General features: G+C 42.8%; 2 protein-coding genes across 7 annotated transcripts in view; one reads left to right on the top strand and one right to left on the bottom strand.

Annotated features, from left to right (window-relative positions):
- The window catches only part of Idua (alpha-L-iduronidase), a 276,679-nt gene extending 271,954 nt beyond the window's left edge, over positions 1–4,725 (top strand). For all 6 annotated transcript variants that reach the window (XM_067145339.2, XM_067145341.2, XM_067145338.2 and 3 more), the window contains one exon: positions 3,934–4,725. In XM_067145339.2, coding sequence (XP_067001440.2) covers positions 3,934–4,031 — 98 coding nt within the window. In that variant the 3' untranslated portion in view covers positions 4,032–4,725. The remainder of the gene's footprint in view (positions 1–3,933) is intronic.
- Positions 4,726–14,937: 10,212 nt separating this feature from the next.
- The window catches only part of LOC136871762 (uncharacterized), a 305,830-nt gene continuing 304,788 nt past the window's right edge, over positions 14,938–15,979 (bottom strand). The window contains exons 38-39 of the mRNA XM_068227378.1: positions 15,128–15,373; positions 14,938–14,976 (exon numbers count right to left, since the gene is read on the bottom strand). Of these exons, the coding sequence (XP_068083479.1) occupies positions 14,938–14,976; positions 15,128–15,373 (285 nt within the window). The remainder of the gene's footprint in view (positions 14,977–15,127; positions 15,374–15,979) is intronic.

Raw genomic sequence — 15,979 nt, 5'->3', positions numbered from 1 at the left:
CTCGGGGCCTTTAGCTGAGTCTTGGCATTGCCTCCACTTACTTGTGCCAGGCTGTTCACTTTCGTCTATCCTGTCCGATTTCCCTTGGTCCACTCTTGTTCTTTTCCAACCCCAACAATATGAGAGCATTCCAGGCCTAGGGAGTCTTTCATTTTCACGCCCTTCGTGCCTTTGCCTTCGTCCGTTACTTCATCAGTCGAAGTGACGGATCCCTTCTTTCTTCGTCTCTCTCTCTCTCTCTCTCTCTCTCTGAGATTCTTGTAGCCTAAAATATTAAAAGATCGAATGATATGCTTTTCTACTTCTTATATGATTTATGTTTTAACTTTATTGGAATTGGTATCTGTATTTTAATTTTAAGTTTAATTTTAAGTTTAATGTTCAATTTGATATTTTAATATTCTAAAATGTAGTTAGTATATTCATAAACTTGTATTGTGTTATAAGTAGACGCTACATAAAGGGGCTTTTCAGCCTCAGTGGCATGTATATCATCATTATCAAAAATTCAATTCAATTCAATTCTCTCTCTCTACCCCCTGTGGGTGGGGGACGCAAACGAAAAATACACCCACGGTATCCCCTGCCTGTCGTGAGAGGCGACTAAAAGGGGTGACCAAGGGATGATTGAATTAGAACCATGAAACTCCTTTTGAATCATACCATCACGCGGGGAACACCATAAGTTGCCTGTACTTGCGAGTAGTACCACTATATTAGGTACGAAATAGGTTTGACCCCCTGTGGGAGGGGAACGCAGATGAAGAATACCCCTGCCTGTCGTAAGAGGCGACGAAAAGGGGCCCAAGGGGCTCTCAACTTGGGAGTGTGGATTGGGGACAACGGGGCCCTTAGCCGAGTCTTCGCATTGCTTCCACTTACGTGCCAGGCTCCTTATATTCGTCTATCTTGTCCGACCTCCCTTGGTCAACTCTTGTTCTTTTCCGACCCCGACGGTATTAGAGCATTCGAGGCCTAGGGAGTCTTTCATTTTCACGCCCACCCCTGCGGGTGGGGGACGCACATGTAGAATACACCCGCGGTATCCCCTGCCTGTCGTAAGAGGCGACTAAAAGGGACCCAAGGGGCTCCCACCTTGGGAGAGTGGATTGGCGACCACGGGCCCTTAGCTGAGTCGTGGCATTCCTTCCACTTACTTGTGCCACGCTCCTCACTTTCGTCTATCCTGTTCGACCTCCCTCAGTCAACTCTTGTTCTTTTCCTACCCCGACGGTATTAGAGCATTCGAGGCCTAGGGAGTCTATGTTTCACGCCCTTCGTGGCCCTTGCCTTTCTTCGTCCGTTACTTCATCTTTCGAAGTGACGGATCCCTTCCTTCTTCTTCTTTTCTCTCTCTCCTTACCCCCTGTGGGTGGGGGACGCAGACGAATAATACACCCACGGTATCTCGTGCCTGTCGTGAGAGGCGACTAAAAGGTGCGACCAACGGATGATTGAATTAGAACCATGAAACTACTTTTGATTCGTACCATCACGCGGGGAACACCATGGGTTGCCTGTACTTGCGAGTAGTACAACTGTGTTAGGTACGAAATAGATTTGTGATTAGTAGCAGTAAAGTGGCTGGCCTGGGGTTTTCCAGTACCCGTGCGTCGTACCCATGTGAGCAACACCGCGGGTCTGGGCGTTGCCTGTGAGTTGTATCACTATATGAGCGAAACCGTTGGTCTGCGTTGCCTGTGATTAGTACCCACTATGTGAGGAACACCACGGTATTACCGGCACCCGTGACTAGTACACCTAGATGAGGAACCTCATCGGTTTGCGATGGCTATGATTGGCGCCATTGTGTGAGAAACACCATAGGTCAGCGTTACCTGTACGAAGTACAAGACTTGTGAGTAGTACCATCTTCTGTGGAACACCGTGAATCTTTGCTACTTTTGATTAGTACCCCAACATAACAAATACCATGGTTCTACTTTACTCGCGACATGTACCATTCTGTGGGGCCTTAGACATGGATTTTGGACCCCTTTAGACATCATGCATCCTCGATTCAGGATTATGCTTTATAAGTGGTCCCTTGGTCAGTAGTAATATTATTTATGATCTTTTTTGCGTCGGATCCACTGGTATTTTGGTTGTTTATTGTTTTTTGTTTTTTGGGTTCATGTCCATCCATTCATTCTTCATGGCATTTTCGTTTTATGGTCAGTGGATGATTTTGAATTTTTGTTGCTATTTCATTTTGTGCCACTAGGGGGCCGATGACCTCGATGATAGACCCCTTTAAACTACAAGCATCATCATCATCATCATCATCATCATCACGAAATAGGTTTATGATTAGTAGCTGCAGAGAGTGGTTCCCTTTAGGTTTCCAGTTCCCGTGAATCGTACCCACGTGAGCAACATCACGTGTCTGGGCGTTGCCTCTAATTGGTACCACTATATGAGCGGCGCCGTGGGTCTGCGTTGCCTGCGCTTAGTACCCACTGTGTGAGGAACACCACGGGATTACCCTCGCCCGTGATTAGTACACCTAAGTGAGGAACACCATCTGTTTTCTTTGCCTATGTGTGTGGCGCCATTATGTGAGAAACACCATAGGTCTGCGTTACCTGTACGACGTCCAATATTTGTGAGTAGTACCATCATATGTTGAACACCGTGAGTCTACGCTACTTTTGATTAGTACTCCAACATGACAAATACCATGCTTCTACTTTACTAGCGTAAGTACTATATGAGGGGCCGTTGACCTGTATTTAGTACCCATTTAGACACAAGCATCCTCGATTCCGGATTGTGCTTTAGAAGTGGTCTCTTGGTCAGTAATACTAATTTTTATGGTAGTTTTTGTGTAGGATCCACTGATTGTTTTAAATTCATTTCCGTCCATTCATTCTTCATACCACTTTTTATTTTGTCAGTGGATGATTTAAAACTTTTGTCATTTCATTTCGTACCATCAAGGGTCGATGACCTCGATTTTAGGCCCTTTAAAACAACTAGCATCATCAGCATGATCATGACCATCATCATCATCATCATCATCATCATCATCATCATCATCATAATCGTAGCAGGTGGCCCACCGTACGATGTACTTATAAGCGGCCCGTATACACTAATGTTGAATGGGATATCTAAGAACTGATATTCACAGGGGTACTACTACCTGCAGGCAGATAACTTCAGAATACGAAGAGATAACAACCGGACGGCCGTTCACTGCATGTTCCTCTGCGCTACCAGTCTAATGCGCCCCGCTGCGTTAGTAAGCCTCGTTTTAGGACGTATAGAACAGCCGTAGGCTGGTATTTGGTACAATTGCTGTTAAGATACCGATAATGGTCCGTGTGTTCAGTAACTACGAATACACGGATATAATCTTAATGTATGGAGAATCTGGTCGGAATGCAGCCGAAGCTCGCAGACGGTACGCGCAGGAGTTTCTAAATAGCTGCCCGCCTTCTATACACGTATTTTGCCGAAGAGAGTTCAAGGCACATACCACATGCAAGCAACTTTTTGTAGAGTGGAATGTCTATAAGTGTATAAATTAATGAGTTATTGAACTTAAATTTCTGCATCTTTGGCGTATTTACAAATGCACCCTGTTACAGAACGTGTGTAGTAAAATGACTGCTATTTGTTTCATATCGAAAATACAGCACGATGAAACGCTCCTTTGTAAAGTACTTATTAGGCATTCCGTTCATCATTAGTGCATACGGGACACTTATATGTAGGAGTATGGGGCTGGAGGGCCTCCTGGTATTTAACTTCCTTTGTATTTCTTTTCATATGTTGATTTTTCTTCAGAGTTTTCGTGTGCTTAGCTAAAAGTCTCCGGTGTACTCCTAGTTCGGGAATGCCTAGTATATACTGTATGCCTTTCCGTAGAGCGACCTATAAAAGTTGTCGACCATTATTGTAGTGTAACTGATATTCTTGTATTTGCAGGTGAGGCAGTGCGAGGTGTGTACCGCGTGCGAGCTGTCGACTACTGGGGAAGACCCGGGAAGTTCTCGCCACAAGTGCGGTATCCCGAGAAGGATTAGTTTAGATCATGTTCTCCTAGTTACGTGGGCGACGTTTACTCATATTTGTTTTCCCGTTTTACGGTCACAGCAGTGTACTGTAACACTATAATTTTAGTTATCGTGTTTTATGTTGTAGGGAATGGGTTCAAATACGGAGTCTGTCTCCATCTTATAAACATACATGGGGCTTTAATGCTTCAACTCTTCAGCTATTGGTCTCTGTCTGTACTCATCTGAATATAGCGCCCCCGTGTGGTCAAACAGCTATCACATCAGGAAGATTGATGCTGAGATCACTAAAACAAGACAGCTGCGAGAGCTGGTGCGACAGTGATTCCAAGATAGGAAGACTTTCACTCCTCAGGAGTTTCATGACATTCCATCATTTCACCTATAAAGTTCCTGGATTTGACATACCTCGAGGGGTATAGTCAAAACTAAACCGGATCAGGACCAACTCTGGAGTTTGTGCGGACTCTATCTTTAAGTGGAACAAGTTACCTTCTCCGAAGTGCGACTGTGGAGCCTATAGACAAACAGTGCAGTACATCATTCAAGATTGTACCATAAGAGCATGTGGTTAATTTTTACCTAAGTGACTTCTGCACCAGTAGACTACATTTTTAACTTGGATTTTAGATTGTGATCACCATTCTGTTGTTTCCGTTCTTTTTTACTTTCTATAAAATGTAAATGTGAACTTTAATAATAATAATAATAATAATAATAATAATAATAATAATAATAATAATAATAATAATAATAATAACATAATCTCTCTATATATAAAATACGAGTTTTGTCTGTACATTGCTCAGAACTTAAAAAGAATGGTATTTCTATATCGGTCATGTGCACAGTAACAAGGAAATGCACTTTTTACTTTTCTGTAATGTCTGTACGTATGTACGCTCATCACGAGAAAACGGCTGAAGAGAATTTAGTGTAAATCGGTATTTAAAGTCGGGGGATAAGCCACTGCAATCTAGAATATAAATAATTTTATTCACGCTGAGTGAAATGATAGTTTAGGGAAGGCCTAAAATGTAATTCTAAAATGTTAATGTTATTAGTGGTCCTATCAATAAATACTACATAACGAAAGTTATATAGAATAAAATTTTCGATCATTTATGTCTTATACATATTTACCGTACCGGCTATGAAACAGAGATATTAATGAATTTGTCTTTTTGTTGCTTAAGTCCATATCGACGCCGAGCTATGATAAGATGGGTGAACAGAATTGAATGAAAGTTGGTATATCGAGTCAGGGAATAAGAGGCTACAGTCTAAGCTCTAAAGAATTTTTATCACCTTTAATGAAATGGAAGTTTAGGGGAAGGTCCCTAAAATATAATTTTAAAATACCTATGTTATTGGTCCTATCGAAAAGTAATAAGTAACAAAATTTATAGAGAATAGAATTTCCTATCCTTTATGTTTTATTTAGTTTTACTGTACCGACTAGATAAGAGTGGTATTTCAGAGTCGGAAGTAAACTAAATCTCAATGCTCATAAAATTGCTCAACAAGAACATTACATTGGCCAATGTTTGTTGTGATATTCTTGGTATCTTATGCTGCCACTCTTTTCCGATAGATGGGGTTTCTGCTGCGTACCAAGTTGACTGGAATTATCAGTGTGTACACTTAACGGAATAATGACTGGGGCACACTTGTTACCTGGTCTAGAATTACAATTTCGGCCTATTCCAAATTATAGCACCACAATTCACTAAATAACTCAAAATTCAACCCTCAAAAGAGCCGTTTCTTTAGAAAAGTTTCTTCCTCTTCACTTTTATTAAATTCTACATTCATTTTATTCCAAATTAACAACGAAGAGGGGTTTCTCCTCTGGCTTGGAGGTATAATTTGCCTCCAAGTCAGATAGTTTTCCCCCCGTCATTGTAGTGAATTGACATTTTACGACTCATCAGGTATTCCTATTAAACAGATGAGTAAAAGAGCATAGCTTTCGCCCTGGGACTCTCCACTATTCGCAACCCTCGCTCTCCGAAATTAGATTGTTCACTACTTACGGCTGTCTGCGTCCAGCAGTCGAACTTTGGACTGTTAGATCGGCAGTGCTGTACTGTTCGTTGAAAGTGAAAAAAGTGTCGGTTTTCATTTTATCAAATATTTCATATGATAGCATTGCTTTTAATCACAACATTCCTACTGGCGTCATTGTAATGACTACGTTGATTTCAGTTTAGAAAACCACTAAAACAGTCTTTCTGAAGATGTAAAAAGGTAGGTGGAGAGTGAGTGTCTGCCATTATATTGAAAACTCCCCAACTGGATTGTGACTGATGGTAGGCAAGAGGGCCTACCATTACAATGAAAATTCCCTAACCCAGTCTTCACATAAGAAAAGACGTTTGGTGATTTCCCCGTCGCATTTCTTGGGTAACATCAAGGGCTCTACAATTTAATACAATCTTACTCACAACGCGTACACTACCTAACCTAGAATTTTGTATACAATATAGAATTCCGTAGCGAGCACGGGTACGTGAGCTAGAAGTAATAATAATATTTAATAATAATAATAGTAATAATAATACAACGTGTAACAATAAGGTAGGCCACATTTCCAGAGTGCATTTCTCACACGTAGAAGAAGAAAATATGTTATACAGACATGAGTCAGGAGCTATATATTTTCCATGTACTGACGTATGCTTTCTTCGGTACCCTCTGGTGCAGCGGGTCCAGGGCTTGCTGGCCGGGTGTTGCGATGCTAGCACCAGAATCACGTTTATATGGCTCCCAAGCCACAGGGTGTAGAGGAATAACAGCTAGCTGATAGGGCTGCCAAGGAGTCTGTCACATTGCCTCCGTTGCCTTACAAGGTTCCAGCCAGTGATATTCATCTCAGCTGAGACATTTTGTTATGTCCCATTGGGAGATGGAGTGGCAGGCCACCCCTCTCCCATATAAGCTGAGAGCGGTAAGAGCAACTACAAAGGTATGGAAGACATCCTTACTGGTTTCTCTGTGGGAAGCATTGGCATTATGTCGTCTTCTGATCGGTCACAGCATATCAATGCACACCTATTTACTGAAGGTCGAATTGCCTCCGGTGTGTACTTGCGGAGGTCATCTTACCGTGGTGTACTTCCGTACGGAGTGTGTGGACCTGGCCGATCTGCGTCGTAGTCTAAAACTTCCGAGTACCATCTCCCTCATCCTACGAGATGACGAGCAGTCAGCAGACTTTGTCATCTGTTTTTATGAGGGATAGTCGCCTGTTTTATCATGCTTAAACGTAGTATTTCCTATTAGTCTGTATATTATCGTTTACTACGTTGTATTCTATTGACTGTTTTAGTTTGGGTTTGTATATTTTAATATGTGTTTAAATATTAACTTACCGGGCGAGTTGGCCGTGCGCGTAGAGGCGCGCGGCTGTGAGCTTGCATCCGGGAGATAGTAGGTTCGAATCCCACTATCGGCAGCCCTGAAAATGGTTTTCCGTGGTTTCCCATTTTCACACCAGGCAAATGCTGGGGCTGTACCTTAATGAAGGCCACGGCCGCTTCCTTCCAACTCCTAGGCCTTTCCTATCCCATCGTCGCCATAAGACCTATCTGTGTCGGCGCGACGTAAAGTCCCTAGCAAAAAAAAAAAAATATTAACTTGAATGATATATATGATTGCATTTAAAGGCAATGCATTATTCTAGGGTGGTATACATTACTATTATTTTTAGGGAAATGAGGCATTGTGAATTAGATCCACTGATTGTTATTTTAACCTCATAATATTTTTTTCTTGCTAGTGGTTGTACCTCGCACTGACACATATAGGTCTTATGGCGACGATGGGATAGGAAAGATCTAGGAGTTGGAAGGAAGCGTCCGTGGTCTTAATTAAGGTACAGCCACAGCATTTGCCTGATGTGAAAATGGGAAACCACGGAATAACATCTTCAGTGCTGCCGCCACTGTCGGCAGCCATGAATTTTCACATCAGGCAAATCCTAGGGCTCTACCTTAATTAAGGTCATGGCCACTTCCTCCCCATTTCTAGCCGTTCCTATCTCATGGAGTGCATAAGACCTACCTGTGTCGGTACGACGTAAAGCCAACTGTACAAAATAAAATAAAATAAAATAAAATAAAATAAAATAAAATAAAATAAAATATTTCATTATAGTATTGTCAAGTAGGTACGTGAAAGTTACAACCCGACTTTTCATACCATTGTCTGCTGTCCAACTCACAACAAATGTACTGACATAAGTCTGACTGGGTTGAGTCGGGTTCGAGAGCTGAGAAAGCACGGTTTTCCCATAGTTTTACTTTGAACGTGATATGAATATTACTTATGTTGTTTGTACTTCGATCTACAATCAAGATGAAACTGATTTCCTCAACGTTCCATATTACCTTTATACTAAATTTGAATGCCGTACTCTTAAATTCAAGCGTGTCGCTTTGGAAGACACAACACTAATTATAAAGATAAAAAAAATCTTTCGAGTGCTTCGTAAGCTGATTCGAGCCAAATCAATGAAAGAATAGTGGTAAATGAGTGGTTTAAAACTGACCTTGGTCCTGACGTCAGAATCTTGAGATGGAAGGTGATAAACGGTGTGTTAGAGGTTAATAGCCAAGATTTTATCTAAAATCACTTTATAGTTAGGGTGAAATGACTGGACCATTTCTTATCTTGTAATCACTAGGCCCACATGATTATGGTCCTCTTTAAGCACAGGCACTTTCAGAAGTGGCCATTTGACAGGGGACATCGGTGATAATTAGCGTAATTCTTAGCACGTTGTTGACGGGCCTCGAACTGAGATTGCTACGCCCTATTGACTGAGTAGAAAAAGCCATCCCCGAATACGCGATCAGCAACTTTGCTGGATTATTTCTGGATTGAAGCCACTAAAGTATATTAGCATGTCAGCCGAGTTTCTGTGGGTTTGTTGTCGATAACAGGTTCCTTTTTCCTCTTCCAGAAGCATGTAGTGTATACACAACAGAGCTCTGTGTACTTGTAATTAGTACCATCACGCAAGGAACACCATGGGTCGCTTTTACTTGCGCGTAGTACCACTATGTTAGGTACAAAGTAGGTTTGTGATTACTAGCGACAGTGTGTGCTTCAGGTTTCATTTTACAGTACCTACCTGTCATTCGTACCTCTGTATGAGGAACACCATGGGATGAGCGACTCCATGATTCTGCCTTGCCTATGCTTAGTACCCAATATGTGAGGAACACCATGGGATAGTGCGGGTCCCTGTGGTTAGTCCACTTTTGATCAGTACCGCAACATGACAAATAACATGGTTCTACTTTCCTAGCAATAAGTACCATTATGAGGGGCCGGTGGCCTGGATTTTGGACCCGTTTCGGCTACAAGCATCATCGATTCAGTATTGTGCTTTAGAAGCAGTCCCTTGGTCAGTAATACTATTGTTTAACGCTAGTTTCTGGAAATGTGGTTCATTGCGGGTCGGATCCATTGATTGTCTTAACTTCATATCCATTTATGCATTCATTCATTCATTCTTCGTCCTCACATTTTCTAATTCTGGTCAGTGGAGGATTATGGATTTTTTAAATTGTCACAACATTTCGTCTCATTTCGTACCATTAGGGGCTGATTACTTAGATGTTAGGCCCCTTTAAACAACAAGCATCATCATCATCATCGGCTGTCTGAGATCCCCCTCTTTATAATATGTCTCACAGTCATGGCCATCTATCAACACTTCATATTAGACTCTACAAGATCACAGCGACCATCTGTGCTCTAACGCCCCTCTTTGATGATATGTCTCTCAGTAATGGCCATTCCATCAATACTTCACATCACAACCTGCAAGATCACATCGATCATATGTGCTCTAAAGTCCCTTTTTTGATAATATGTCTCTCATCCACGGCCATCCTTCGACACTTCACATCAGACCCTGCAGGCCACGAACCTGCTACGTGGCGCGTTCCAGGTGGCGGATAGGGGGGTCCTAACCGGCTTGCCGGCGGACTTGAGGGAAATAAAATACCTCTCGGGTACCAAACACACTACCCCCTGCGGGTGGGGGACGCACATGTAGAATACACCCGCGGTATCCCCTGCCTGTCGTAAGAGGCGACTACAAGGGGCGACCAAGGGATGATTGAATTAGAACCATGAAACTACTCTTGATTCGTACCACCATGCGGGGAACACCATGGGTTGCATGTACTTGTGAGTAGTATCATTAAATTGGTACGAAATAGGTTTGTGATTAGTTGCAGTTAAAAGCCTGGCCTGGTGGATTCCAGTACCCGTGCGTTGTAGCCATGTGAGCAACACCGCGGTTCTGGGCGTAGCCTGTGAGTTGCACCGCTGTATGAGCGGCACCGTGGGTCAGCGTTGCCTGTGATTGGTATCCACTATGTGAGGAACACCACGGGAATACCGGCGCCCGTGCCTAGTACACCTAGGTGAGGAACCTTACCAGTTTGCGTTGGCTATGAGTGGCGCCATTATGTGAGAAACACCATAGGTCTGCGTTCCCTGTACGAATTGCAATACTTGTGAGTAGTATCATCTTGTGTGGACCACCGTGAGTCTTCGCTACTTTTGATCAGTACCCCAAAAAGACAAATACCAAGGTTCTACTTTACTCGCGACATGTACCATTCTGTGGGGCCTGAGACGTGAATTTAGCACCCCTTCAGACATCAATCATCATTGTGCTCAATAAATGGTCCCTTGGTCAGTAATACTCTAATTAACTACCTTCTTTTTAAGTCTGATCCACTGTTTTTGTTTGTTTGTTTGTTTTTTGTTTTTGTTTTTTGTAGGGTTCATGTCCATCCATTCACTCTTCATGACATTTTTATTTTATTTTGGTCAGTGGAAGAATTTGAATTTTTTGTTATTTCATTTCGTACCATTGGGGGCCGATGACCTCGATGTTAGGCCCCTTTAAACAACAAGCATCATCATCATCATCATCATCATCAGACCCTGCAGGCTCACAGCGACCATCTGTGCTCTGAAGATGATGATGCTCGTTGTTTAAAGGGGCTTAACATCTAGGTCATCGGCTCCTAATGGTACGAAATAAGACGAAATGCATTGACAATTTAAGTCCAAAATTGATCACCTGACTAGAATTTAAAACGTGATGATGAAGAATGAAAGGATAAATATGAATTTAAAATAATCAGCGGAGCTAAGTCTAATACTGAAAGTTAAAAGTAATTCCAAAATCGATCCACTGGCTAGAATTCAAAAAGATGACGATGAACTATGATTGTGAACTTAAAACAATCAGTGGATCCAACCTGCAATGCCTCACCTTCCCAGAGACTATATTGAAAAATTAGTATTACTGACCACGGGACTGCTTACAAGGCACAGTTCTGAATCGATGGTTCTTGTTGTCCAAAGGGGTCCAAAATCCATGTCAACGGCCTCTCATAATGGTACTTATCGCTAGTAAAGTAGAACCATGGTATTTCTTAAGTTGCGGTTCTAATCAAGAGTAGCGTAGACTCACGGTGTTCCAGACGGTATGGTACTATTCACAAGTATTGTACGTCGCACAGGTAACGCAAACCTATGGTGTTTCTCACATAATGGCGCCACTCGTAGGCAACGAAAACCCGTGGTGTTCCTCACATAGGTGTACTGATCATAGAGACTCGTACTGTCCCGTGGTGTTTCTCACAACAGTACTAATCACAGGCAACGTAAGCCCGTGGTGGTCAGCATATAGTGGTTCTAATCAGGGGTACTGTAAACCCATAGTGAGCTGCCCACTATTGCTACTAGTCGCAATTAAAGGCGACCCCTGGTTTTCCCCGCGTGATGGTACTAATAACAAGTAGTTTCATGGTTCCAATTTGATCGTACCTTGGCCGCCCCCTTTGGTCGCCTCTTACGACAGGCAGGGTATACCGTGGGTGCATTATTCGTCTGAGTCCCCCACCCATAGGGGGTTCATCTGTTCTCTAACTTCCCTCTTTGTGAATATGTCCCTCATCATGGCCATTCATTAATACTTCACATCACAGTCTGCAAGATCGCAGAGGTCATCTGTACTATAACGCCCCTCTTTGATAATATGCCTGTCGGTCATGGCCATCCATCAATACTTCACACCATAGGCTGCAATATGACATCGACCATCTGTACTCTAACGCCCCTCATTGATAATACGTCTCTCAGTCATGGCCATCCATCAATACTTCACATCACAGCCTGCACGGTTGTTAGGTAAAACATCGGGTGGTGCATTTTGTGTTGCTAATTTCATAACGCAAAATTTCAATTGTTCTCCTGCCATTAGTAATAATTATTAATGTCATAAAAACACACACGGATACCCTATATATTGGGACAGGAAATTGCAAATCATTAAGACACAGTATTTCACTTCAGTGATTTAATCAAAGATTGAAAGATTTACATGTCATAGTTTCGTATCCATCCCATGTTCAGCGGGTCCAGCCAAGGAAATCCTTGACGAGGTTGATGATTTCATCGACAGTGATGCCGTATTCTTCCAGTTTCCTCTCCAGCACCTGTTCCTCGGGGACAGATCGGAAGGTGTCAACAATTTGCTGAAAAGAAGAACGATTAATATTAATAATTTGTTAATTTCTTCTTCGTGATTTGGGGTTAACGTGTCTTCTTCACGTCTTGGGACTGCGGTTTCGAATCCGTGCCAGTCGGGATATTTTATTTTGGACTGAGAACTGGAAAGGGCTTCACTCGGATCAGTTGAGGAGATATTCATGAGAGAGTCTGAGAACACTGCCAAGTAAGTCAAACAATAATACTGAATACAGCATCTAGCTGACCACGTGATACTCCACTGTCTGCAGGCCATCTGGATGGTTACCAGTCTCCTTGGAGATCAAGATCCTAACCAAATATTGTGGCACGAATTTGTTTGTTTTCTACAGATTATCAAAAACTGCATGAAACCTAACAGCCCCTCTAGGTGGGGTACGCAGACGAAGAAGACACCACTGCCTGTCGTAAGATCCGACTAAAAGGGGCGACCAAGGGATGATAGATTTGGAACCATGAGACAATATATGATTATTTCCATTACTCGATGAACACCATGTGTCGACGTTACTTGCGATTAGTACTACTACGTGAGCCTTGGTGTGCTCACTCGTAGAGAAATAATCATTACTACCTAAAGAACTCATCATCATTCGTTCTAGGTTTTAGACAGTGGGTACATGTTAAAGTTTTGATTGTCGTTTCATTTCGTTGCATCTCATTAGGAGCCATTGAGCTAGGCCCGTTTAAGCAAGAAATATCGCCATCATAGAAAGTCTAACTGTGCTATTTTAGACAATTTTAGAATTGGTTTCATCTGTCCGTATACGTTGACTGTCAGAACACTCACGTCTGGAGCAGCGACAACCAACACGATTCGAAGGGAGTGCCTTTACAGGGTGTAACAAAAATGTACGCACAGATTGCAGGAGACATTCCCTGTACATAGACAAAGAAATTGTGTTAAATGAATATGGGTCCCGAAACGCTTTGTTTCCATGTTACATCTCATTTTCTTCAACTCATTAATAATGGGAAACACACAACACAACGTTAGAATCACGAGTAACACGCACTCTTGGTTACGTCTGGTTACGGTATCATTATCGCAGATGCACCGCCAGTGTTTTGTTTCACATAACCCTGTTGCAATGCGACTTTCGTCAGTGCTTGTTTCGAGGCAACATCAACTGTTCCAGTCATCAGCACCGCCTTGGCAAGCACGCGGGTTACTACGTACGTAGAGTTCATCACAGACTTAGCTTGGGCAATGGCAGTGCACAGAAATGCAGAGATCTCAGATGGCCATTTGATGTATGGATTAGCAGTCAGCAATGGCGCTCTCGCTCAACGTTTGTACCGGGAGAGATTTCCAGACCGAAGGTGCCCCGACAGGAAAATGTTTGGAGCCATTAATCGTCGTCTTAGAGAACATGGGGCATTTCAGCCTGATAAATCAGCGCATCCGAGATTTACTACGACGGCGGGTTGAAGGATGTAACAATGTATTGAACATCTCCCGTGAGAAAGAGTTGCATGTGGCATGCTGGTGCGTTCTGTTCTTTTCTGTTTCCCATATTCACTGATGTAGAGCAAATGAGGTGTAACATGGAAACAATGCGTTTCTGGACCCATGTTCATATAACATAATTTCTTTGTCTATGTATAAGGAATGTTTCCTGCAATTTGTGCCGAACATTTTTGTTACAGCCTGTGTATCATGGGTGTCGAAGCTTGCCCGCTTTAAGCTGAGTGCTCGTGCTAGAAATACCTGTGACATGGGTACAAGTATCTTTCCCTCAGTCGGCTTGTAGTTCCCCACGTTGCTGACTCAGGCCTGTGCACGCCTACCGATGACAGACTCCAGTTACTGGTTATGGTCTACAAGTAATGGTTGAAACATGTCAAGCGACAGCATAGACGGTAAGTGGGAGATATCTTCCAAATATAACAAATAAGGTTAATCTCTTTATTAAGTTGTGATCATGACGGAGAAGCACAGTGCCTTCACGGTACACGGTGATTACAAAACGTGGTGTTGCGCTCATTTTATTGAAACACCGTGATGAGCACTTTGAATTATATATGTCCTTATGTATCTGTTTTGTAGGGGTTTGTGCTCCCTGATAATGTCCTGGGCTAGCACTCTTAACAGCTGTTTCTCATGCACTCATAACTGTCAGCCAGCTCGCAGCCTAGACATGCCTGCTCTATGTCAAAAAAAAAAATCGGAGTATGGTGTGCCTTAATTCGGCAACTTGTTACTGTGTCAAAATTCCTTCCACGACACGCCCAATGCATAAAGTTTGTCGCACTGAAAAACTGGATCCTTTCGAATCCCAACTCACTGAACAGTGAGATCCAAGAGAGCTGGCTCCAACTGCACCCTCTAGGGAGTATTAGCAGTGCCATGCGCAGACATGTGTTCCTACAAACACGTTAATGGAGCGTTGACTACAACAGCGACAAAACTTTTGTTCATGTAATAGCGTCAAATCACAGACCGAGCATTTCCATACTATATCTCAAAATACTCTTCTCACGGAATCTGTAACTGAAAATAAACTGTTTATATTTACCTTGAACTCAGCGGACTGCAGGTGGGTGATGACCTTGTTGAAGTCGGGGCTGTTCTGCATCTTCTCGTCGTAGAGAGCCTTGATCTCTTCCTTGGGGAGGACAGCTCGGATCTCTTCGACCAAGTCCTTGACGCTCCTGGCGTGGCGGGAGTGCTTGGGCTGAATGGGAGGGATTCCAACCAGACCATTGATGGTGTTCATGAACTCGTATGCTCTGAGGTCATAGCCTTCCAGATCGTCCAGAAGCTGCGACAGAGAACGACTCATTAGAAGTGAGATTTGGTACACCTGAACACAAAGGCTTGCCTAGAATATGGGTGTTGCATGGAAGTTTAGTACATCAAGTACTGAAAATAAATTTGAACCATACTATATTTCAAAATACTCTTCACACGGAATCTGTAACTGTTGAACTGTATCTGTTGATGTCATGACCGACCGTTGCTTTTGAGTAAAGTACATACCGCTTGGAAGAAAGATATTGCCGGAACAAACCACCCGGTCAGGGTGGGTTTGAATTTTTTTTTTTGATGTTCTTAATTCTGAGCCTCCGTTGGTCAGGCGGCAGCGAGCCCGACTCTCATCGCTGGTTTCTGTGGTTCAAAGCCCGATCACTCCATGAGAGATTTTTGCTTGAGAAAGAGGAGGGGGAAGAAGTTTTTCTCTGGGTACTCCGGTTTCCCCTGCCATTTTTCATTCCAGCAACACTCTCCAATATAATTTCATTTCGTTTGTCATTTACATATCATTGTCCCAGAGGAGTGCAACAGGTATCTGCAGACGGCACAATTCCTGTTCTCGCTGCTAGATGGGGCTTCATTCGTTCCTTTACTAGCTCGATTGAATGATTGG

This window comes from Anabrus simplex, chromosome 4, assembly GCF_040414725.1.
Source record: "Anabrus simplex isolate iqAnaSimp1 chromosome 4, ASM4041472v1, whole genome shotgun sequence".
Classification (NCBI taxonomy): Eukaryota; Metazoa; Arthropoda; class Insecta; order Orthoptera; family Tettigoniidae; genus Anabrus; species Anabrus simplex.
Note: the sequence above shows the minus strand (reverse complement) of the source record. Positions and strands in the feature narration are given on the sequence as shown.